Source organism: Petromyzon marinus, chromosome 5 (genome assembly GCF_048934315.1).
Source record: "Petromyzon marinus isolate PM22_M1 ecotype Great Lakes invasive population chromosome 5, UKy_Petmar_22M1.pri1.0, whole genome shotgun sequence".
Taxonomy (NCBI): domain Eukaryota; kingdom Metazoa; phylum Chordata; class Hyperoartia; order Petromyzontiformes; family Petromyzontidae; genus Petromyzon; species Petromyzon marinus.
In genome coordinates, this window is record NC_133671.1 from 5,618,591 (window position 1) to 5,643,940 (window position 25,350).

General features: G+C 48.5%; 1 protein-coding gene across 2 annotated transcripts in view; it reads right to left on the reverse strand.

The window, feature by feature from the left end:
* Positions 1-2,569: 2,569 nt before the first annotated feature.
* Positions 2,570-25,350, reverse strand: part of LOC142913930 (ecotropic viral integration site 5 protein homolog) — a 30,046-nt gene continuing 7,265 nt past the window's right edge. Inside the window, exons 2-9 of one of the 2 annotated variants that reach the window (XM_076061055.1) lie at positions 20,094-20,320; positions 19,664-19,802; positions 19,042-19,126; positions 15,741-15,880; positions 13,470-13,544; positions 11,537-11,665; positions 8,195-8,340; positions 2,570-5,939 (exon numbers count right to left, since the gene is read on the reverse strand). In XM_076061055.1, coding sequence (XP_075917170.1) covers positions 8,308-8,340; positions 11,537-11,665; positions 13,470-13,544; positions 15,741-15,880; positions 19,042-19,126; positions 19,664-19,802; positions 20,094-20,320 — 828 coding nt within the window. In that variant the 3' untranslated portion in view covers positions 2,570-5,939; positions 8,195-8,307. Of the gene's footprint in view, positions 5,994-8,194; positions 8,341-11,536; positions 11,666-13,469; positions 13,545-15,740; positions 15,881-19,041; positions 19,127-19,663; positions 19,803-20,093; positions 20,321-25,350 lie in introns of both variants that reach the window. The other variant, XM_076061048.1, reaches the window with a different exon arrangement.

The following is a 25,350-nucleotide window of genomic DNA, read 5'->3' on the forward strand; positions in this document are numbered from 1 at the left end:
TTGGTCGCGAAAGCCCACATATTAAACTTAATGTATCCATGCTCGCTTCCTTGTGACCCTAATGCAAGTTTGTCAAATCTTTCTTCCTCTGTCCACCGAGCGGTAGGCATGGGGACACACCATAATCAGTCGATCAGCACGTCCAATACGGTGTGGCAAAGTGTGGATATTCCTGTCTCTGGCCACCTTGGAAGAGTAGGCCAAATACTCTGTAGACGGGATCTCTGTACCTCGAGTGGAGGCCCTTTAGCCAGCAGTGGCATGAGCAGGACACTTTCACCCTTACCTGGTTACACTCCCTGCTGTGTGGTAATGATGTATGGGATTTGTGACTGTGTTGTTAAGCAACTAATGCGAATATAATTTAACTACCCGTTACGTTTTGTCGTTTCCTTTTTGTTTTTCAGCTTCGAAGGAACCGTCATGCCCTGTCTGTGGTAAGATTGTGTACACCTGTATATATGTTGGCGATTCTGTAAGACGGTATGGGTGCCGTGACTGCGTCTTCATCAGCTTATCACATGAGACAGTATGCATACGTGTGTGCGCATGTGTGCGCATGTGTGTGTCAGGGGAGCGGTAGCTTAGCGGTTAGCGCACTGCGCTGCGAACCTGGCGACCCGAGTTCGATTCTCGCTCACGGCCAACACCAGTGATGATGATCTGAACCAGTCCTGGGCCTCCCCTAGGTCGACTCCCCCTTGTGTGCCGTGCCGGCCTTCATAGGTGCTCGAACTTTGTATTTGTGTATGTGCGTGCGCGCATGTGTGCATGTGCCCGTGTGCGTGGACAATTTATGAGGCCAAAAAGGTCCGAGCGTTACCGACTGTCGGCTTCAGCATCACGCTCGTTCAAGCACGTCAACGACGACGTCACCATGCGCTTGATAATGGCGCTTGCCCAACATTCTAACATTGTCATGACAAATGTTTGCCTTTGAATGCAACACTTTCCCCCCGGCTTTTACCTGGAAAACCTCCACCAACTTCACATGTACAGGCTAAACCTGCTGACAATTGACCAAATACAGTTGATCCTCGATTATCCGGCAGCTTCCCACATTATCCGGCAGTCCCGGGCCGATTTGGCAAAACCCCTCCAGAGGCACCGTTTGGTGTGACAAAAAAGGTAGCTATGCTTGATTTCATTGTGAAATATCATATACGGTACATTATACACTACATACATACAACTTAAACAATGAAAATGCTTCATGTGTATTCTCCAGTCTTCGAGATTAGAGTGGTAAGTACGGTACAGTAAATAGTCACTTTTTTTTATTAGGATTTTTATTTTAGAGTAGGATATTTATGCAAATGTTATGTAGTAAACAAATTTAAAACGCAAAAGCACATGCACAACACCGAAAAACACAGCGTGCAAAAATAAGCAATTTTAAATAGTCATTTGATTATCCGGCGTTTTTGAAAACCCGGCGCCCCCTGCCCCCCGAAGCCACTGGACAATCGATGATCTACTGTAATATTCTAACTGAATAATATAATGAAGGATTACCTGAAAGTAAAGCCCAATTTTAACGAAGTCGTGGCGTGACGGCAGCACAGCAACGTATCGAGGAGTCAACTCGTGTTGAGCTCTTGAGTGTTCTCAACTCACGTGCAGGCACAGTCTCCAAGTGCGCTTGTTTCCTGCCAAACGGTCTTGCGTGGAATTGGCCAAACATCTAAATGTAGGGCCCTGCTCAACAACAGTTTTGTTTTTAGTCTTATCCTGAACGTAACAGACTGCTTGGAGTCATCACATGTCGCTTATTTCGACCTTAAACTCGCTCACCGTGTTCTAAATGCAATTGCTTGACACACTCGACTGGGCAAGTAAGCGTTTATCATTCTTATCGTGTGGGTGTTGCGGCGGTTCGGGCAGTGCCACGAACCCCACTGCCTGAGTTTAATCGCTGGTCATGCGTAACGTCACTGGTGGGTGACATCCAAACCGATCCTGATGCCACGACCGAAACCTAATCCCCCCCACGGTCACCAACTCGCATTGAACGGTGTGACGAGTAAATGGTCAAACCACATGACCGACATTCCTGCAGGAAATGTACGTGTCTAGTTCGTTGTCCTTCTTCCTGCACCTCCCGATTAGCACGGTTGGCTATGTACGGTGCGAAAGCAGTTCAACATGCGTACAAATTGGTTTCATATTTTTTATCTCTATTTGAGAAATAAAGCGAATAAAGTCAATCAAAAAGGTGATAAATTGAACTTCGTAGCTTTTACATTTGCCCCTACTGAAAATGCACGTGACATCTGGTTCCATCACGTGAACTTTCGTGACCCCAATATTCCCTGCAATCTGCAGACATCAACAGCCTTTTAACTACGTCCATGTGTTTTTTTTTGTCCGCAGAACCCACGTATATATCTGCCCTGCGCTGCGAATCCTGCCAGAAAGAGAATAAGGAAGTCTGCCTGTCTTATTGTGAACGTACGTCATCCTGGAGTTATAACGTCAGGAATGCCTCACTGCGTGCAATTTATATCACTCCTAAAATATGACTCTCGTAAAATCTGTCGCGTTGTCCTTGCAATCCAAGTACGATGAATCGAAGTATTCATTTTATTCATTAACATCGATGCATCGTTCCATGCATGTGCAATGCCTTGAGATGCTCAATTTGCATAACTAGGCAGGGGTAGAGCAACAAGCAGAAACATTGTAGGAACACATTCTTGGTTCTTTCGGTAAAGTCACGTTGAAGGGAAACAATAAAATAATATATAAATCAAAAATATTCTTGGTTCTTTCGGTAAAGTCACGTAGAAGGGAACACAATCAAATAATAAAAATATAATATACTTTTCTTTATTTATTTTATTTTTCCCTTCTACGTGACTTTACCGAAAGAACCAAGAATATGAATCCCTGCAGTCACGAAAGCTTCAAATCAAAATTGCAGGAACAATGAATTTCGCTCGCACTGTGGTGACGTCAGCGCAGTAACATTTAAAAAAAAAGTGTCACCATGTCATTACTAAGTCTCCATATCAAGCCTACTAAAAAAGACAATACACTTTACAGGCACTTCGTTGTCTTCTGAATTGTTTTCCTGGTGCACTCTGGGCATTATTGTCAGGAGGCAGAGAAACCCTTCAAAAATGTCACAGCAGAGCAACCTCACGAGTGTGAGAATGGCCAAAAAAGATTTGCTCACAACTTCTGCATGGAGCCCTTCAAGCAGCGCTGTCCAGAGTGCTGCTGCCGGCTCGTATCACCCGACGCTTCTGCCTTCTTAAACATTGCTGATGTTTGTGTTTAGTTTGTTGTCCTTCCCCCCCCCCCCGCCCGCCGTACCTCCGATTAGCACGGTGGCTACGTTACGGTGTGAAAGAAGTTCAACGTAGATACAGCCATTGCACATTGCTGCCAGGAATATGTCTAAATTCACTCTGCTAGGTTTTTACAAAAAGCAATGATGTAAAAATGTTCGAGGATTTTTTTAAAAGTCTCTAAACGTCACTAACTCACCTGCGCGTGTATGCATGTATGTGTTACAGGAAGTGGGGAGCGGTAGTGTAGCGGTTAGCGCGCTGCGCTATGAACCCGGCGACCCGAGTTCTATTCCCGCTCACGGCCAAAACCTGTGACGATTATCTGAACCGGTCCCGGGCCTCCTCTAGATCGACTCAGCCTCAAATGAGTACCTGGTGCGGTGTGTAAACATTGCCACTAGGGAGACGAACGCGGTCGGGCGTGGTGCTGGCCACCCACCCCCTCGTGTACCGTTACCGGCCTTCATAGGTGCTCGCTAACAGCACTTGCCCCGACAGTCTGTTAAGGCTACACGGGGGACCTTTATCTTTGTCTTTGTGTTACAGGAACTATTTTGGAAAAGCAACGGCGAGCACCTTTGGAGGTTCTGGACGACGTCGATCCCGACGTCATCCCAGAGCCAGACTACGACCCTGAGTTTGAGCCCACGAAGACCAGCGTGATTGCACTGATCGTGATCGTGCCAGCCATGCTATGCTTAATCGTCTTCTGCATCGGTGAGCCTTTAGCTTGTTCCTCCAGATAGCAGAGCCGTTTTTAACAACAAGTAGAGTCCTCTGCAGATCATCGTAGGAGATGTGTATATGTTGAATTTCTTTCACACATTTCCGTAGCCAACAGTGCTAATCGGAGGGGCGGGGTAAAGGACACCAAACTAAACACAACAACGAGCAGTTTCTTAAAGAAATTAGTTTTCAATCTCTTAAGATCTAGAGAAACACAGAGACACGTTTACAAACACTTTGAGAGACACGAAGGACACAGACAGCTATAGACACGGACAGTGTCAGACACGTACAAAGATACACGTGGAAAGATGCAGGCAGAGATTGACCCGGAGAAAAACCCACACATGCACAAATAGATAACTACAGATACTTACATGCATGTGCATTTAGTGGCTCACACTAACCCGTTTACTCCCTTGTCCCCTTTTATGTTCAGTAATATGCTTCACGCGAAATAAAAAATCAACGTCTGCCCCCGACATGGAAAAGGGATTGGACGCTGCGGAAGAGCAGAACCGACAGGAGCCCGATGTGAAGATGCCTGGGCATCCAACGAAGCCTGCCCGGGATAATCACACCAAAAAAGCCGGCGCGCACAAAGCATCCCGCGATGGACCAAAGAAAGAAAGGCCACGCAAATGAAAGTGCGGGCAGTCCCCCGACTTACGAACGGGTTCCTTATTCCTGAGGCCTGTTCAAAAGTCAAACTGTTCGGGTTCACAAGAAAGACAGATACACACATGCGCGCACACTCACTTTTACACACACACACATATGCTGGAGTTTGCAGGGTTTGTGTGGTGCCACGGCCTCGAAACCACTCTGCAAACTCCGCGACCACACACTGAATACACACACACACAGCGCACACACGTAGTGTCCTGGCGTGGGATTGCTTGGCACAACGGGTTTTAATCCGAAGGGTTCCTATGAGGAAAGTCCCACGGTTTCCCGGTGCCAGGGGATTGGCCGACCCTCGCAGGACAAGTTACATCGCGGTGCCCCTGAGTTGGCTTAATAGTGTATGGGCGCAAAAAGATTACCGGGCCAGCCGCGATGAGTCATTCACGACATGTGGGAAGCCGGGGTGGAAAAAGCGAGAAAGGCAGTGTGTATTCGCCACTCATTCGCCACTACGAGGCCATGTTAGGCAAGGCTTTCTCGTCCTCTTCCCTCCGCCTCTCACAGCGTCCGTGTGATGCCGCGAGTACGGCTACGAGGTACATGGTAGGACGCTTGAGTGAGCAGGAGCGCAGACGGCAGTAGGCCTAGGCTTTTCTCGCAAGATACTCCCCCCGGTAGTGCCGACTGGGCAGCTTTAAGGGATTGTGGTTTGCGCCGAGAATAAAAGTTAGCACAGACCGTCGATGGTGTGGTGTCTGCAATTTCTGTGTGGAGCGACTGCGTGTGCAAGCCGAGTCCTCGGTGGCGGTGGGGGAACATGCGGCGAGAGTGAACGCGGGGTGGTGACCGCGGGATAGTCACCATGTCTTGCGCGAGTGAGGTAATCGCTCAGGTGTGAGCGCGCTCGCAGGTAATAACGCGCTCCGCGGCCCCTCTAATAGTGGCAGCTGTGGTGTGCACGGGGGTGTATTTTAACCCCGTGTGGCTCCGAGGCCAGCAGCGCGAGCATCGGGGGCCCCCGTCACTCGCTCAGCGGGGGCCTGGCGGGAGTTGACCGACGCGGTGGAGGAAGGAGCGCAACGGGTGGACGTCGTGCCCCACCTGCCCAGTGAGGGTGGCAGGGTGGACGTCAGGGTGGACGTCAGGGTGGACGTCGTGCCCCACCTGCCCGGCGAGGGTGGCAGGGTGGACGTCAGGGTGGACGTCAGGGTGGACGTCAGGGTGGACTTCGCGCCCCACCTGCCCAGCGAGAGTGGCAGGGTGGACGTCAGGGTGGACGTCGCGCCCCACCTGCCCGGCGAGAGTGGCAGGGTTGACTTCAGGGTGGACGTCGCAATCATGTACCTACAATATTTAAATGTACATATAGGACAGTTTTACAAAATATGTTAAAGTTCACCAAAAGGTAAGCATTGTGAAACTCAATACTTTAATAATACTGAAAAGTAAATGAAACATTAAATCCCTGACGTTAACTTGCTTGTCGGAACGGGGACCACCTCCCAATTGCACACAGACACAGACACGCACACAGACACAGACACGCACACAGACACAGACACGCACACAGACACGCACACAGACACAGACACGCACACAACGACGATCCCACGTATCCCCAAAACAGGCTGTTGAGGCAAGTGCTGCTCGCAAACACCGCCGATGAAGGCCGGCACGGCACATGAAGGGAGTGGGTGGTCAGCACCATGCCCGGCTGCCTTTGTCTCCCCCTAGTGGCGGTGTTTACACAGCCCACCAGGTACAGGAACACCTTGCACTTTCGTCTGGTGAGGGACCAGAACATGGACGATTGTAAAAACAGAGAGCCTTTATATTTAGCTTGCACATTTAATTTTGGCTGGTGAGAAACGCACGTGCAAATAACGACGGTAAATATATAACACGTACGTGCGAAACCTAACTAAATAGAAATAAAAGAAACAAAAATAAACGTAAGAATAAGTAAACAATACTTTAATAAATAAACACTATCACCACGCTTGGGGCCCATTATGAATATGTTGTGTGGTGAATGACGACTCGGAGGCAGGCTTCCAAATAAAGTTATAAAAACAATGTAGCAGTGATCTTAGGGGCCGTCCATGAATGATGTCACGCGATTTTGGGTGATTTTTGACCCCCCCTAGCACCACAGTGTTACAAAAAGTCAGACCCCCCCCCTCAAATATGACGTCACAAAGCTCTGCCCCCCCCCCCCACAACTAAAACATGCTTCAAATCGCTTTAAACTTTTGTCATTGTAGTGCGTCTTTAATGTGGCGCTGCACTCTGATGTTGTAGAAACATTTATTAAAAAGTCTATTTCATTAAGTGGAACGTGTTGTCTATATTTATTTAAAGTTGCGCATTTTTACGTGACGTCACATTTCTAACCCCCCCCCCCTCGTCACACATTGTCACAAATGTCTGACCCCCACCCCCCCCAGGTGCGTGACGTCATTTATGGACGGCCCCATACCAGGCGAGGTAGTTAACATCTCCTAGCCACCCCAGCGCCCACACACCACGGATCTTCCTACGTAAAATAGTCGGGCGATAGGCTAAACTGGACCATCCGTGTAACAATTTAAATAGAAACTTAAACTATAACGAACGAGATGGGAGAGACTGCACGTACCCCCGCTGACGTCACGCCTGCGGTTAACTGTCGGCAAATGACGTCATGTTATGCTGCAACGATGACGTCATTGCGCAGATGTTCCCCATCAAGTGGGGCCGGCGCGGGGTGAGTGAAACGCGGGCGACTCCCCCCTCACCCTCACCTCGCGGGTGACTCACCCCTCACCCTCACCTCGCGGGCGACTCACCCCTCACCCTCACCCTCACCTCGCGGGCGACTCACCCCTCACCTCGCGGGCGACTCACCCCTCACCTCGCGAGCGACTCACCCCTCACCCTCACCTCGTGGGCGACTCACCACTCACTCACCTCGTGAGCGACTCACCCCTCACCTCGCGAGCGACTCACCCCTCACTCACCTCGCGAGCGACTCACCCCTCACTCACCTCGCCAGCAACTCACCCCTCACTCACCTCGCGAGCGACTCGGCACTCACTCACCTCGCCAGCGACTCACCCCTCACCCTCACCTCGCGAGCAACTCACCCCTCACTCACCTCGCGGGCGACTCACCCCTCACCTCGCGAGCGACTCACCCCTCACCTCGCGAGCGACTCACCACTCACCCTCACCTCGCGGGCAACTCGCCCTCACCTCGTGAGCGACTCACCCCTCACCCTCACCTCGCGAGCGACTCACCCCTCACTCACCTCGCGGGCGACTCACCCCTCACCTCGCGAGCGACTCACCCCTCACCTCGTGAGCGACTCACCACTCACTCACCTCGCGAGCGACTCACCACTCACTCACCTCGCGAGCGACTCACCCCTCACCCTCACCTCGGGAGCGCGTGCTGTACCGGCCTTCATTTGGCGCTCACGAACAGAACTTGCCCCAACAGTCTACAGGTACAAGGGGGAATCTTTGTCTTTGCAAGTGAGTGCGATTGCTGTGCGCGGGCCCCACCTCGCACATGAACCAGTCGAAGATGCGCGCGGCGAGCGGCAGCGGGAAGGTGGTGAGGAACACGGTGAGGAACCAGGGAGACGCGACCATGGAGGTGTGCACACTGTGCGTGCTCAGGTGTGCATGCAGCTGCGACACAGCCGATCCTGCATGCCCATATACACGATTTAGCTCTCTGAAAGGCTCTTCTGGAACCAACGCAAAACAAAGTCAAGCACGAGTCACACGTCTTCCCGATCCAAATGCGCATGGGGCAATGCTCGTCCACACGAGTGGATACAAGATAGCAATGGAAATTCGGCATTCCTACGACAGGGGCCAGTTTATCCATGGGAAAACTACGACTGACCTCCCACAAAGTGCTATGTGTTTTTCTGAGAGAGGAGAATGACTGGCTGGACCGACCTCTGCCGGATTACACAATTAGTCCACGCCGTTGAGACCGTCCACCTGTTAATGTAACAGTAATCACATGTTCAGCTTGTAACGCGCCGATGCTCAGTAGTCGCTCGCTCTCGAAGACGGAGAACAATTCGGAGGCGGGAGCAACCACAAGAGCGGAAAGGTAGCAACCGCACAGGAAAGCCTGCACCCCCCAAGCTCTGCGGTCCTCTATATATTAAGGTGTTATCGGTTGATTGATGAGTGTTTAGGCTTTCAAGTCCATGCTCAAAACTTTCATCACCTTTGCCTCTATAAGGCCGCAACGTCTTCACTCGCATCTCACCACACCATCGTCATCCCCTTTCCCTCTCTGCCCCGCAGCTTCCCACCAGCTCTCCTTCCCCTCCGATGAGAATCGTTTTTTTCCTTCCGAATTAATATTTAACGTTTAATAACAATAATAAATCAAATGCATATCACGCCTTCCATCAAAGCGCCATTCCGCGGTGACGTACAATGCCTCTTCCACAACACCATCGCACTGCACTTGAGACAACATTGTCGCATTCGACCGCCAAACTTCTCAGAGGCGACCGTTTGTGTTATGGTCGAAACGTCGTGAGAATTTTAATTGTTTTATATATTTTATTATTTTATTGTTTCCCTTCAACGTGACTTTACCGAAAGAGCTAAGAATATGAATAAACTTTATTTGATCTTTCGGTAAAGTCACGTTGAAAGGAAACAATAAAATAAAATATATATAAAACAATAAAATTATCACGACGTTTCGACTGCAACACAAGCAGTCATCATCAGGTGATGATGATGACTGCAGTCACGAAAGCTTTAAATCAAAATTTAAGACTTTATTTTTTTAACAATCGTATGCAGTCCATGCACAGAACAGTTCATAACCCGTCTGTGCAAACCCACAGCCATATTTATTTTTGATATACAATCACACCTCGGTATACGACCGCTTTGGACTACGTCGAATTTGGTACACGTCGTGTTTTGACGAGAAAAAAATGTCTTGGGGTACGACGTCTGGCTTGGGATACGACACGCTTGCTAGAACTTGTATGGGTTGGGATGAGTCGCCGCGTACCCGCGTGGACCCCGTTCACGACTCCTCCCCTTCCTCACCACCATCCTCGTAGGCTGTCAACTCCTCTCAGCAAGGTAAAGTGACGTTACATTTCATTTTTATTTCAATATATTTCAACTTATTTATGCATTTGGAATTTATACTCTGGAACGGATTATTTCCTTTCCCGTTATTTCTTGTGGGAAAAATTCGTTTGGTAGACGTCACTTTCGGTACAAGTCCTCCTACCTTCTGGAACGAATTAACGAACGTATACCGAGGTACCACTGCATAAGCATTTGTTGTCGCCATTAACAAACCCAGAATACAGTGGGAATTGCAAAAACAAGAGACGACGTAGAACAAGCTCAACGTAACGCACCCTTCAACATGAGAGAACGATCGAGAGCGTTCGAGCTCGCCACCCTAACGAGGTAGGGGTAACGATCGGGAGCAGTGCATTCCGATGTGAATCTTTTAAGAACCCTCCTCTTTTTCAAGCCCCATTGATACGTCCACGTCCTGTATTTGTACACTGCCTTGAGATGCAGTCACATTTAATACCCTTCACTAGTACAAACGGTATCCTACTGTACAATATCTACAGGCCCAGGCAGTCTGTCTCCCCCTTAATCCCTTGCTGTCCATGTTATGGTTACAAACTGTGAATTAATTGACGTGGTTTAAAGTCATCGGAAGGAACGAATTTAATAGAGTTATACAACCGTATGAAGAAAAAATGTGAGGTTTTTTCCTCCAGTTGATCCTAATGGGCTTAATGATATGCGGCCGGTTTCAGCGAGTGTAATGAGCTTGAATTCTCTTTGGATGGAGGTTTCAGCGAGTGTAATGAGCTTGAATTATCTTTGGATGGAGGTTTCAGCAAGTGTAATGAGCTTGAATTCACTTTGGATGGAGGTTTCAGCGAGTGTAATGAGCTTGAATTCACTTTGGATGGAGGTTTCAGCGAGTGTAATGAGCTTGAATTCACTTTGGATGGAGGTTTCAGCGAGTGTAATGAGCGTGAATTCACTTTGGATGGAGGTTTCAGCGAGTGTAATGAGCTTGAATTAACTTTGGATGGATTATCGAAAATTATTCTCCAATGCCCTTTCTGCCCTTCTAATGGATCCGTCCGTTTGGGTATGAAAATACACTCGGGGTTATTTGTTTATTTATACACGGGCAAACAGACCACTGCAACACCAAAGTGTGTGTTGCAGGGGAGACCAGCCAGTGTAAAAACACATCGTGTCAGTAACATAAGATGTACAACATTAACACAAAAAAGTTAACTACCGAGCGTACAAATGAACAATAATTATCTACAGTCCCCTGGATGACGGCCTCCCAAGACCATGATGATCATGGGGGCTGTTTGACCATACTTCACCACCTTGATCAGTGAGGGTTGGTGAAGGCAAGGGACCCAGCATCGGTTCAGGTGCCAATGGCCACCGATGTTAGCTGTGGCCAGGAATCCAACTCACAAGTCGCCGAGTTTGTAACAAAACGTCGTACAAATAATGATTACACACAACACCAAGCTGATACATCACCGAAAACAAATTACATAACGCAGTTAAACACGAAAGCACATTAACCATGTGCAAGGAGGCAATACAGTTAGTCGACTGGCAGGTCTTGTATGGTGGGGTAAAGTGCGGGTACTTGCACCTCTTCCCAGATATCTGGCCAATGTGGAAGAGAAGGCCAAAAAAAACCTTCCAGAGGGGCTCTTTCGCGCTCCCTGCTAGCAGTGGCGCGATCGAGCACTTGCAGGGCTGCACCTAAATGGGAGCAATGCGCCAGTTGCTGGCGGTGCAACGGAGCATCCCAGGGTCCCCTCGCACGCCCGAGGCCCTCACCTGCATGAGGCTCTCGATCTGGTACATGCACAGCCCCAGCTCGGCCATGCTGGGCTTGAAGAGCTCACGCAGGCGGTAGTCGTGCATGAGGCGGATGAACACGCAGAAAGCCTCCTCCTCCTCCGGCATCTATGGGGGCGACGAGTGTGGGATGCTGAGGACGCGGGGGAATGTGGACAGGGAGACAGAGGGACGCAGGGACACGGGGACAGTGGGACAGGGGACACCAGTTCACACAGACATCAGGCAAGCACAATGTATATGTAGAGAAATAAAACAAACTTTAATTAATCGCTCTGCAAAATATATTCTATGTATACAATTACCCACGTCTCACAGCGATGCACGAAATTTAAATCTGTTGTGTTACGTAGCCAACGCGGTCCAGAATGCCGCTGACCAGACCTCAGGCCCTGACCCACAGACGAGACCACCTCTCACCCTAACTTCCGTTAAACTCCACTGGCTCCCAATCCAATCCCACATCATCAATTACGATCACCCTTTGTGAATAAATCTCCCGGGATCATGGGCACTTATGACAATGTGGGAGAAAACACCAGCCTTTCTGCCGGGGGGCGAGGGGACACATTGCCACGGAGCTCAACGCTCACACCCCCCCACGTCATCCTCCTCACCAACAGGCCTCGTCAACTGTTAAGGTAAATGGTCATCAGTGTGTGCACCTGCAGACTGGCAACAGGCCACGGGCTGGGTCCTTGGGTTGCATTGGAAGTTGAGCTGCACATGTAACCAATTATCTGGTGATGATGCCCACTGCCTTGCCAGTGGTGCACAAGCGCAAATAGGACTCGGGCCTTCGAGCATTATGCAGCAAAACAAAACTATCAGCGGTTCCTGAAAAACTGAAAATGTGGTCCTCTTGTCTGAAAACTTGGGCAAATGTGACCAACTGACAGCAGCAGCAGAAGTGACGATGCGGTGAAGGACAACTGTGGACCAAATTTTGATTTAAAGCTTTCGTGACTGCAGTAATTCATATTCTTATTTTTTTCGGTAAAGTCACGTTGAAGGGAAACAACAAAATAATAAAATATATATAAAACAATAAAAAAATTCTCACGACGTTTCGACCATAACTCAAACGGTCGTCTTCAGGTGTGTTGGTTTTATAGCGCCACGCGCTAACGTTTTTATAAATAAGTAAATGCGCCGTTTAAAAATAAATTTATGCAAACCAACACACCTGAAGACGACCGTTTGAGTTATGGTCGAAACGTCGTGAGAATTTTTTATTGTTTTATATATATTTTATTATTTTGTTGTTTCCCTTCAACGTGACTTTACCGAAAAAACTAAGAATATAACTGTGGACCAGTTTCTGTAGAGCAATGGTTCTTAGCCTTGACTGCAGCTGTGCACCCCTTTGGTTCTCAAGAGTAAAAAATAAATGTATATGTTAATAAATACATAGGTTTCATGAAACAGTTGTACTGACGTGCCCATGCTGAATTTGTGTTTCGATGATTTGCCTTCCCCCAAAAATCTGGCCAACTCTCACACCCCCCAGGGGGGTGCGTGCACCCCACGTTAAGAACCGCTGCTGTAGACCCATGGACGACTGCAGACGGTGGGGGACTACTTCAGATTGACAACTGCGCTCTCCTTGCCGTAAAATTCCTTGCTTGTTAAACACGAGGCAGGCGATGTTGACCCCAAATTGTCGTCAATGAGGGAGCAGGGGATTTACAACACGCACGTCGCCGTGCACCCAACTCATCAATGATGACGGATTATATCGCTCACGATAAATGCATCTAATTGCGCGGGATGGCAATTGGTCGTATGCAATGTATGCAAATGATACGCATTGCCAGGTCCATCCACAAGCACCCATACCGAATCGCGTCGGCCGCGCCGTGCGTTGCAAGCGGTTCGCGCGCCGGCGCATATGTACATGCGGGGATTTCACCTGCATCAAGAGAAGTCCGACAATGAAGGCGCTGCCTTGGCAATATCCGACCTCGCGGTCCACCAGTGAATACGCCTACACAGCACGCACGCACAGCAACACTCATTTGAACTGCGGGGAGTGGAGGTCGTTAACAATGTCACCGTGCGTTTCATGCGCGCCGAGACAGCACGAAAGGGGCAAAGGCGAACGTGCGGCCAGATACGGCGTGAAAACACAGCCACCGCTTGCCATTAAGCAGTAGCGATGTCGTCGCATTGCCTGTGCCAGGCTGGGTGCACTTTGAGGCCGTGATGCCAAGTGATGAAGGCTCGCATGCTGGCAAGAGGTCACGGGACACACCCAGGTGCCATGGGTTAACCGATTGAGATGACTATAAGATGCACCAGCTGTGCTCCCCACTGTGCCAATTTGGCACAGCACATAGACACACACATACCCTCTACTCATAACCAAGTGACAGACCATTGAAACAAGTCTATTTTGCAGCAAGACTCCGGAATTACAGCATATAATTTATCGCGAACGTTGGTCCCGTGAGAATTTAATCACACGATGTCCTTTATTTGATTTAGAGGTCATCAAGCTCTATTAGTTGGACGTCTAAAAATTTGGTAAGAGATACAATAACTAATCAATTTTAAGTTGCTCTCAACTTAATTTGCACGTTGCTCTGCTCGTTAGCATCGCTCTTCCACCTCAAGTTGTTATGGGAAGGCTGCCAACGCTACCTACCCAGCAGCAACACTCGCAAGCCCTCCCCTACCTCCCTCTCCTTCCTCCCCCCCATCCAGAGGCTGCCCTGGCACTGCCAGCTACTTCTTGCGGCGATCGTGAACTGCCCCACATCATCCTGTTGCACTGTGCCCATCGTAGTACGGGTGCCTCGTTGAGAATTTGTATTCATTGCTGTTGCTCACATATTTGCTCTCGGGAAGCTGTGAACATTAGGATATGTGTACATGATGGTTAGCGTGTAGGAGGCAATGGCGCCATATTATTGGTTCATTCATTCTTGAAAGTGAATTCGATATTCATTTTATCCATATAAATATACGTACAAAAAATTCACACCTACATCCGAATTGTGAAAACAGTTTCATATCATGGAGCAGAGCAGTCTGCTGAAGGTGATGTCGCAGAACTGCTAACAATAAATTGCCAGGCAACATCTTATCCACACAAGGAGGCGGCACTGTCCCAGCCGCCCTGATCTAAAAATAAATGTCCATCAATATTTTAGCTAAAGTGAACACATTTTTAAATGGGTTTTTTGTGCAGTTGATTGGTAACCAGGCTGCGCCCATAGACTCGCTGCACTTGACAACCTAGTTTAATCACAGGCGGCTGCCTGGATTCAAACCCAGGTTCTCAGCGGTGCCAGCTGTGTGCACACTGAGCTCTGAGCCACTTGGCCCCCTCCAAGGTTTTGATTTTAATGACGATTTATTTGCACTTTTGACCATTTCCCTTGTAAAAACGTTTTCGTTATCGCGTTGTAGTCGGACATTCCATCACGGCCGCATGTCACCGCATCGTAAATGCGGGGTCTCAGTGGTGCTGGCTCAGTGCGACCACACAATCATCCCGCAAGTTACCCGGCCACCTCGGCCTCGCGTGTGCCAGTGTATGCGGTCCCTCGTGTAGTGCTTAGTGCGCTGTGCTACGAAACCTGCAGCCCGAGTTCGATTCCCGCTCACGGCCAACACCAGTGACGATTACCTAAACCGGTCCTGGGCCTCACCTAGGTCGACTTAGCCTCAAATAAATAACTGGTGCGGTGTGTAAACATCGCCATTAGGGTGACAAAGGCGGCTGGGCGTGGTGCTGGCCACCCACCTCCTCGTGTGCCGTGCTGACCTTCATAGATGCTCGCTAACAGCACTTGCCGCAACAGTATGCTCAAGCTATACGGGGATCTTTATCTTTGTTTGCGATCCCTAGTGTAGCAGTTAGCGCTCTGCGTTATGAACCCGGTAGCCCGAATTTGATTCCCGCTCACGCCTAACACCAGTGACGATTATTTGAACCGGTCCTGGGCCTCCCCTAGGTCGACTCAGGCCTCAAATTAGTAACTGGTGCGGTTTGCAAATATCGTTGCTGGGGTGACAAAGGCGGCTGGGCGTGGTGCTGGCCACTCACCCCCTCGTTCGCCATGTCGGCCTTCATAGGTTCTATTCGCTAACAGCACTTGCCCCAACAGTCTGTTAAGGCTACACGGGGTATCTTGGCTCCCTCCTTCCTGTGCCCACCCCCCACTCCCGCGGGCACCTTCATGACGTTGAAGAGCCCCTCCTGGCCGGGCCCGTCCAGCTGTCGGAACAGCACGTGCTCTGGGTAGGTCCGTGCCAAGTCTCGCCGGATCAGCTTTTCCGACGGAGAAGCCATCTTCAGGAGCTCACTGTACTGATCTGTTGAACACACGTGACATGAAAATACACATTCTGCACGTACTGCATACTAAGCACGGGTGATGGACTTGCTAGCGTGCCTCTGTGCTAACAATCGTGACGTTACCCGATGCCAAGTGTCGTTACTCTCGGTGGAGGTGACGTCATCTCCAGTGAAGTCATTTGGATAGGCCAATTAGATGAATATATCAGGAGCCAATTTTTCAGGCTGATCCCAAAATCAGAAGAACATATCTACCGAACATTGAACACGCACCTACAGGTTTGGCTGTGAACGAGCATTCTCAAGTTTATTAATAATTATTGTGTCAATATCAGTGTCTCCGTGCTTGATTGGAGCAATCGCCTGGTACTCCCATCCCCCAGTGGTGATCCTGAGCGAGTGGTGGGAACTCCCAGAACGGAAGTCTCGTGATCTAAAATGAAATGCTACCTGCCCAGACAAGGCTTTTGTAGTGTGAAGTATGGAACTATGGAAACTACAATACCAACTTCCTGTGCCAGGCCAGGTGCACTGAGGACTAACACCAGGTCACGGGACAGACCCAGGTGCTATGGGTTGACTGACTGAGATGACTGGCAGATGCACCCAGCTGTGCCCCCTACTGTGCCAATTTGCTCCATTTTAGTCGCTGGGCGCTCTGCTCGTTATTGTGAGAATTGCTACTCTGCCCTCCATTGTCGTTGGAGGGCGACTGCTACCAGCTGCTCAGTAGCAGCATACTCTTTGGTTTTTATTCGGTAAAGTCATGTAGGTAAAATAAAATAACATAAAAGAAAACAAATTAAAGAAAACAATTGAATCACGTTTCGGAGGCAACACAAGCTTCCGTCTTCAGGTGGAATAGGCACAGCAGAATATCTGTGTCAAGTGCACAGCTCTGAGACAATCGGGTTTATATATAGGTTAAGGGGGGCAGGAGGAGACAGAAAGGAACGTGGGTGGGTGGGAGGGCTGAGTTAAGCCGTTTTTGAAAACGAAAGAAGCAGCTAAAGTTTGGCATAATAACCGGGAGGTTTGCAGAGTACCTTGGTATCGGAGAAAACAATATGAAAACAATATCATGATATTGTTTTCTCCAATACCAAGGTACTCTGCAAACCTCCCGGTTATTACCAGAGTTTTGTCCACGAGGACATCCAGATATACAAACACAGACACAACTTCAACCGAGAGGATGGTTTCAAATTAAGCAACCATTGGAAAGATGTTATAAATCAAGTCAAACGTTAGCTACCTTTTAATTGTACAGCAATTTTCAGTGGTGGTATGCCAAACTTTAGCAGCTTCTTTCGTTTTCAAAAACGGCTTAACTCAGCCCTCCCACCCACCCACGTTCCTTTCTGGCTCCCCCCCCCCCTTAACCTATATATAAACCCGATCGTCCCAGAGCTGTGCACTTGACACAGATATTCTGCTGTGACTGTTCTACCTGAAGACGGAAGCTTGTGTTGCCTCCGAAACGTCGTGATTCAATTGTTTTCTTTTATTTGTTTTCTTTGATGTCATTTTTTTACCTACGTGACTTTACCGACTAAAACCAAAGAGTACGAATCCTTGCTGTCACGAAAGCTTCAAATCTAGAATCAGTAGCAGCATCCTTCAGGAGCCTCCTCCATAGAGGCCGATCTTGACACCGCTGGTACCAGTCTTCGGCAAGCCCACTCAGTACCACATCCTCCCGTACCGCATCAGTCCATCTCTTCACCAGCCCGTGCCATGCCCATTTAGCCCCCTCTATCCAGCCAAACAGAAGCTGCTTGGTCATGCGGTGGTTGGGTATGCGGGCTACATGACCCAGCCAATGCATTATTAATTACAAGGTCTTTGTCAATCCACTCTTATGATAGAATGTTGGGCTAAATGGAGTCATTATCACGTCCAACGGTGTCCGTTTCTTGAAGTAAGTAAAATCAAGAAACGAGGTGTTTGGTTTCATTAACAAAATAGATTAACACTTGATCAATCCATTGACCAAAAGACCCTCCCCGGATAAAGACATCTCAAAAGGGTAAAAAAAATAGATTTTTCTACTCAGTGACATGCACAGGCCATGATCCTGCTCATGACACTTGGGGAAATTGAATCCGGCCCAGGGTTTCGCTTGGTCCAGGTTTCAAGTTTCATTTATTAGGTATAGAGCCCTGTGAGCCATGCGGCTCTTGAGCAGGGTGCAACCGCAACAAACGAAATATGAACAGAGAACCATCTTAAAGCGACGACGCGCAATGGCAACTGCAATCAGTTTATTCTGGGGATCGGAAAATAAGCGGAAGCTGTTTATTTACCGTTATAACCCCACGACCTGCTGCTGACACAGTTCAGAATGATTTAAACGCTCTGTATTTAAACATTTGCAAAAAACAAACGTATTTCTGGGGATTTTTTTCCCTATTCCGTTCCGATGACGTACGTGTAGGTACCTGCACGAATCACAAGAAAAACTAAAATAACCATTGGTACCGAGGCTCCCCAACAAGGCCATGCGGGAGTGCGTGTGGCACAGATTGGCACCAGCTATCATCAGAGTGCAGTCGTGTTGCGACAGTTCTCAGTGGCGAGTACAATGTCTTGAAATAAAATTCATGCTAACTTATTAAGTGTTTAACACGTAGGCTTTCTGGCGAATTGCCCGATGATGCTGGATGTAATTACCAGCGAAACTTCGTACTCAAAAATTGTAAATGTTGTGGATTCACTCTTCAACACACCGGTGGGCTAAAGTAGTGAACTATTTGTCTTTTGTCAACGTGAATTTTTTTTGCTGATTGGCCGTGTCGGGTGGTGGAGGCTTACGACACATTTATAAACAATGCGATCTAACCCAAAAACGTTTATTATGAATGATTAAGTGTTCAGAGGTTCAGCGGTGAACGGGGCCCCACCATGCAACTTGTCGACATCTCGGAACGGGAAAGGGATAATTTGTAATTTAATCTAAAACCGAAAGCACAATCACCCGTTCCTGCGATATATACGTCGCAGCATCTCCAAGGTCCACTTTACACTGCATAATTTACGAGTTGCCTGTTGTAACATAACCACCAACTCCCTTGCAGACTGGCGCAGTGGTGAACGTGCCGACGACTGGTGTCCCTCAGCTGCCGAGAGACACCTTCCGAAGTTGGGAAATGGTGCCAATGAACAGGGAGGATTTTACCCTTTTCAGCGACATTTTGGGCATCGCACAGGAGCTGCCAGACGATTCCTCTGAAATGTTGCGGAATTCCTTCCCGGACAAGATCCTACATGAATCACACACATACATGGATACACACACACTTCAAATTTACTCAGAGACATAACCACACGCATACGCACAAACGAAACAAAGTTCAAATATTAACTAAATTTGTTTTATTTTACCAGGTAAGGTCCACTGAGCTAAATAGCTCTTTTTCAGAAGCGACCTGCCTATCACAAATGATAGCTCAACGAAGCGACTTACCATGTAGAAATTTACAGCAGACAAATACTCTTAATGCACGTATCAAAATATGGAGGACCCAGAGAAAAATCCACGCGACCACAGGGAGAGAGACATGCAAACTGCAAATAGACAGGCGTCAGGGTCAGGATTGAACCCACGACCTCCTGCATACCAGGCGAGGGAGTAAACATCTCACCACCATGGCGCCCACACTGGCAAATATACATGACAATTACGGACACACACAAAATGACACGCTCATAAGGACACACAAACGCACGTGTATACGTGCACGCAGACACAAAATTTCTACAAGAACACAGGGGAGTGGAGGGAGGGGACGGAAGGGCACCTTGACACGCTGATCCTTGTGGCAGCGCGACTCCTGCCACTCGGACACGAGGCCGCCCCACACGGCCCACAGCTCCTCCTCGCTGGGCCGCGCCGCCTCGCCGGGCCCCGTCGGGCCACTCGATACCGCCTGCAGCAGCCTGCCCACACCGGCACACCACGAATTATCACAGCACAAAACAAACCACCACGGTACACACGTGCCACACCACAGACACGTGGCACACCGCAGAACGCTATGGAATACCACAGAACACCACGGTGCACCACGGCACACGCAGCTTTTTATCGACCCCAGTCAAGCAATGGGGGTTCTTTGTTGCGCTTTTTGTTTTGGTGCCACGACCAACTGGCCGAGCGACACGCGTGCCCGGTGAACGCGGGTGGACGGACGCGCGCCGCCGCCGCTGTGCACCCCCCACCCCCCCTACTTGTTCTGTTCCTCCAGCTTGGAGAGGAGCTCCTCGTCCTCGGCGGAGAGCGCCCCCCCCCTCGCCGCTGCTGCGCCGTTACGCTCGCTCCCGTGCGGTCGGGGCCCGGCATGCGGCGCCGAGGGGACCGAGGGGGTCGCCCCGGTCGCCGTCACCGTCTGCGTCACCGTCTGCCTCACCCATGAGAGCGTGGCAGACAGCTTGTCCGTCACCTTGTCTGCCGCCACCTGGACACACACAGACAGAGACAAAGATCCCCCCCTCCGTATAGCCTTAACACACTGATGGGGCAAGTGCTGTTAGCGAGCACCTATGAAGGCCGGCACGGCACACGAGGTGGTGGGTGACCGGCACCACACCTGGCCGCCATTGTCTCCCAAGTGGCAATGTTTACTACACACCGCACCAGGTACCAATTTGAGGCCGAGTCGATCTAGGGGAGGCCCAGGACAGATTCAGATAATCGTCGCCGGTGTTGGCCATGAGCAAAAATCTAACTTGAGTCGCCGGGTTCGTAGCATAGTGCACCAATCGCTACACTATCACCCCCCACCTGGGCAGGCGCGCAGAGAGGATGGTCAGCTCGTTTAATATTGTATTCGTTAACAAATGTTTCTCACACTTATATCCTAACAAGACGGTGGCACCAACAACACAGCCGCTCATGAAGCTTCCAGCACGAGTGAGATCAAGTTAAGTCAGGCTGGGCCCTCCCCAACCCAGCCAGTTTACATCGGGTGCAATGCCCCACTTTGTCCACACAGGGGGGGGGGGGTCCACTCCACTCATTGCGATGGGCATGGCCAAGCGATTCATGCATGTTTTTTTAACTATGTCAAAGGCCAAAGATCAAAGATAGCTCATCATTACTATAATGGTTATCTGGCTTAACCACTATAATGTGAAATTGTAGTTTCTCTGCATCTACGTCAGCCAAGAAAAAGATTAATATTATACACGCCTGGATCGTTCCTTTAAAAACAAGCCACCGGTCAACGTTGTAGGAAGGAAATCACTCAAGAGCTATAACCGACTGTCGTATAAATGACGTTTTTTTACACGTCTCGTGCTATGTTAGAGATGAAATGAGACTCGCAGGGGAGCAGTATAATATCACACGTTTAGAGAAGAGCCTGCAGAAGTTGACATCAGAGAACTGCTTCTAAAGGTCACCTCAACAGTTTTCTTATTTGCACTTAGCAGACATTGTTTATTTTATTATTATTGTGCTTATTCATCCAGGAAAAGCCTCACAAAGTCTCAAGACTAATTTTCAGAAGTGTACCAAGTTTTCGCAGCAGGAAGTGATGTTGCCATGGGTGATTCCAATTGAGTAATTTTCAGGATTTTTTTTAAGTGATTGAGATATTTGGCCAATAGCAATTGTGTTGAATGTTTTTGTTTAGCTATGGGAGGAAACCAGAGAACTCGGAGAAAACCCTTGCAGAAGAAAGGTAGAACATACAAACTCCACGTTGGAAGGCGCCCGAGAAGGGAATCGAATGAAGGCCCCCTTCTTGCTGTGAGCCACGAGCGAGCCTCACCCCTGCGTTAAAACTGCACCACCCTGCCGCTCCATCATGTGGCCTCTCGTGTCCTCCGCAAAAAGAGTCGCAATCAGAATCATTATCGATGCTGGAGGAATACGATGAGCTATAAAAAGCAACCCAACCGAGACCACAAACACACTTCACTTGAGAAACCAGTTTAGTCACGGACTGCCAGGAATCAAAACACAGATTTCCATCTGGGCTGCGTCGACGCTCCAAGCACATCGGGAGCACCTCGTGCCAGTTCCCATTCGCACGGAGGCCACGCGATCGGTGGGGAAGGATGTTCTCGAGACCAAACTCCCAAGCATCCACGTGGCAGTGGGGAAAGCGTGGCCAGGGATGCTCACACAATGCATCGGCAGACATGAGCCAAAGGTGGAAATTCACCAAATTACATGGCAGGAGACCGGCTTCCATGGATGACTTTGCACAAGGTGGTACTAACTTTATTGATTGCGAATTGAACACCTATGACAACGTTGCAACCAGACCCATAGATATTAAAAGAGCGATATTGCACATTTTATTAATTCATTCTCTAAAATTATGGGTAGTCTCTGACAATTAAAATATTTTAAATCATCAAAGGTGTTCCCCGCATATCAGACAATGGAAGTACGGTGTTTATCCTTAACAGTCAGAGTGCTGCCTGGAGTGACTCACGCACCACATCACTCAGAGAGGGGCATCGCACACAGCACCACATCCCCACGGGGAAGCGTTATCAAAATAAACGCTGGCCTATTCCCATCGCAGAGTTGTGCAAAGCGCATTATTATCTATTACAAAACCACTGGAGCTTATTAAGACGTCACTGGAGCTATGCATTTTCAAATCTAAATTGAAAACCAATTTCTTAAAAACTGTTTTTTGCGTTAAGTTTGCTGTCCTTCCTCCACACCTCCGATTTGCATGGCTGGCTACGTATGGTGTGAAAGAAGTTCAACATACATACGTACATTATTATTACCCAGGAAGGGAACATTGCGTCTCATTACTCTTTTTCAGGACATGTTCCGATTGCAGTTGGACCCCGATGAATGCTACGATCGATTGATTGATTCGCGGTGGCTTTTTTCCAAATTTGGACCACAACGCCGGCAAAAAATGGTCTACACCCCCTGCGAAAGACGCCACGGGGATCTTTAAGCATCCGCTGTGAAGTGGACGGCAAGCATTTCTGCACACACTACGACGCTCGGAGTGACGACCGAGGAGGGCGGCTGCTGGATTCGAATCGTGAAAACCCCTACCCGCGGTGAATTGCGTGGCCCGGTGGGCCCCTTGTCAACTCCTAAAAACCACACCCCGTCTCGAGGCCAGCAATTCGATGCACCGCGGGAGAAAATACGCAGAACTCCTCCGTTTCAACGACATCTAAATTGGAGGTCTTGAAACTCACAGGCTTTTTGCTGGTTGAAATAAATCATGAATAAATTCAATAGATACGTGGGGGAAGAGATGGGGAGCAGAGAAGGAACTCCTGTAAGAGGGAGGCATTGCCCAAATCGCTGTAAAATGTTGAGTTTAGTTTCATCATTTGTTGCAGCATGAGCAATACTCTCAATTAATCGATTAAAACGGATCATGAGAGTTGTAATCTTAACAGCTAACTAAAGCATTTGAATGACCTTCCATAGCCGAGAAAAAAACTTTATTGGGGACAAGTTGCTTTTTATCCTGTGCTCACTTTATAAATGGAAGTTTCTTAAGTGTGTGTGTGCCAACTTTGCACTCATGTGACCCTATCAATACCTCGCTCTGCCCATGACAGTCAGAGAAAGGAGTACAGTGTGCGCCGCATGTAGCAAGTGTGAACGAGTCTTCTTGGAGCACTCCCCTCACATCACGAGTGGCAGTCCTGGTCGAGGTTGACAAAGCCCGTCCGCTCATTCCTCCAGTTGATTAAAAAAAATTGTACCACTCTGTGGAAACTTTCCACTCGCATCGACAACGGTGGATGCACTTTCGAGTGATTGGCCCCTGCGTGATGAAACGGGAACGTGAAATTGTATACCACTCGATAAGGGCCGTAAACCGAGATGAGCGCAGCCCTGTGCTCGCATGGGCTAGGAAACACCATAACTTCTTGAAGTTGAATTTCGATTTAAAGCTTTCGTGACTGCAAGGATTCATCTTCTTGGTTCTTTCGGTAAAGTCACGTAGAATGGGAATATATATCCTGCGACCTTTCACTGGAAAAACCACCTCTGTGGTACTAAACTCTACTCACCTGGTATCGACAATCAAAGGCATTTCCCTGTCCCCAGACGACCTGCTTGTCAGTTTTGATGTGGTGTCCTTGTTCACCAAAGTTCCAGTACCTGACACCATCGGAATCATTGAAGACTTGGTTCATCAAGGACTGCATACGGAGGTACCCCCCCTTGTGAGACATTGCTTAACCAACACATACTTCACCTGGAATGGAACTTTCTACAAACAGACTGATGGCACCCCAATGGGATCCCCCCTATCTCCAGTTGTAGCCAACGTGTTCATGGAAAAAATTGAAACTGACGCCATCCAGACTGCCACTCTACGCCCGACCCTGTGGAAGAGGTATGTGGATGACACCTTTGTCATCTGGCCACATGGCTGACCTGCTCTAGACAAATTCCTCAACCACATCAATTCCATACACCCAGCCATCAGATTTACCATGGAGGTCGAAAAAGATGGCAAGCTACCCTTTTTGGATGTCTTAATTAAAAAGAGACATGATGGTTCATTGAGCCACTCTGTCTACAGGAAAGCTACCCATACAGATGCTTACTTGAAACCGGATTCCCACCACCATCCATCCCAGAAGAACTCCCTCATCAAGACTCTATGCCATAGAGCCCAATGCATTTCCGACCAGGATCACATTGCCAGTGAACTCAAGCACGTACACCAAGCTCTCAAGGCTAATGGTTACTCAGACTACACAATCCGCAAAGCCATCACTCCAGTCATGAAGAAGGATCCTCTTGAGGAGCCATTCAAAACCATCACCTTACCCTACATTGCGGGGGTCACAAAAAAGACCTCCAAAATCCTGAATAAACACAAGATCCAGGTTTGATTCAACACAGTACATAAAATCCGTGATCTGGTTCCATCTGTAAAGGATGCGGTTCCAGACATACAGTACCCGGGCATTTATAAACTAAAGTGCCTCTGTGGTAGCAGCTAGATTGGAGAAACCAAATGACATATCTCGGACCGCATCCGCGAACATAAAGCAGACTTGAAACACGGTAGGACGAACTCCTCTGCCGTGGCAGATCACTCTTATAATTCAATGGGCTCAGATGACATTGACTTCTCCAAGATGGAGGTTCTTTGCAAGCCAACCGGCTACCATGAGAGATTCGTTCATGAGGCCATCCACATATACAAGCACAGATACAATTTCAACCTAGAAGATGGATTCTGGCTTAGTAACCATTGATTGTATTTTACGGTGACTTTCAGACCGCAGCCCTTTTGCTGGCACTGCCTCTTAATACTTCTCACACCATGGTCAATGGTATGGTTTATAACATGTAGTATAATTAATAGTATAACATTGTAATGTTTGACATAACTCATAAGGCAATATATCGCATCGTAATTGCATCATTAATATACATCAGTGTGGTATATAGTTGGGTTCATAGAATAAGACAGTGTAATATCACAAGTCTAATAGTTTATAATCTAAAGTATAGGATAGTGTA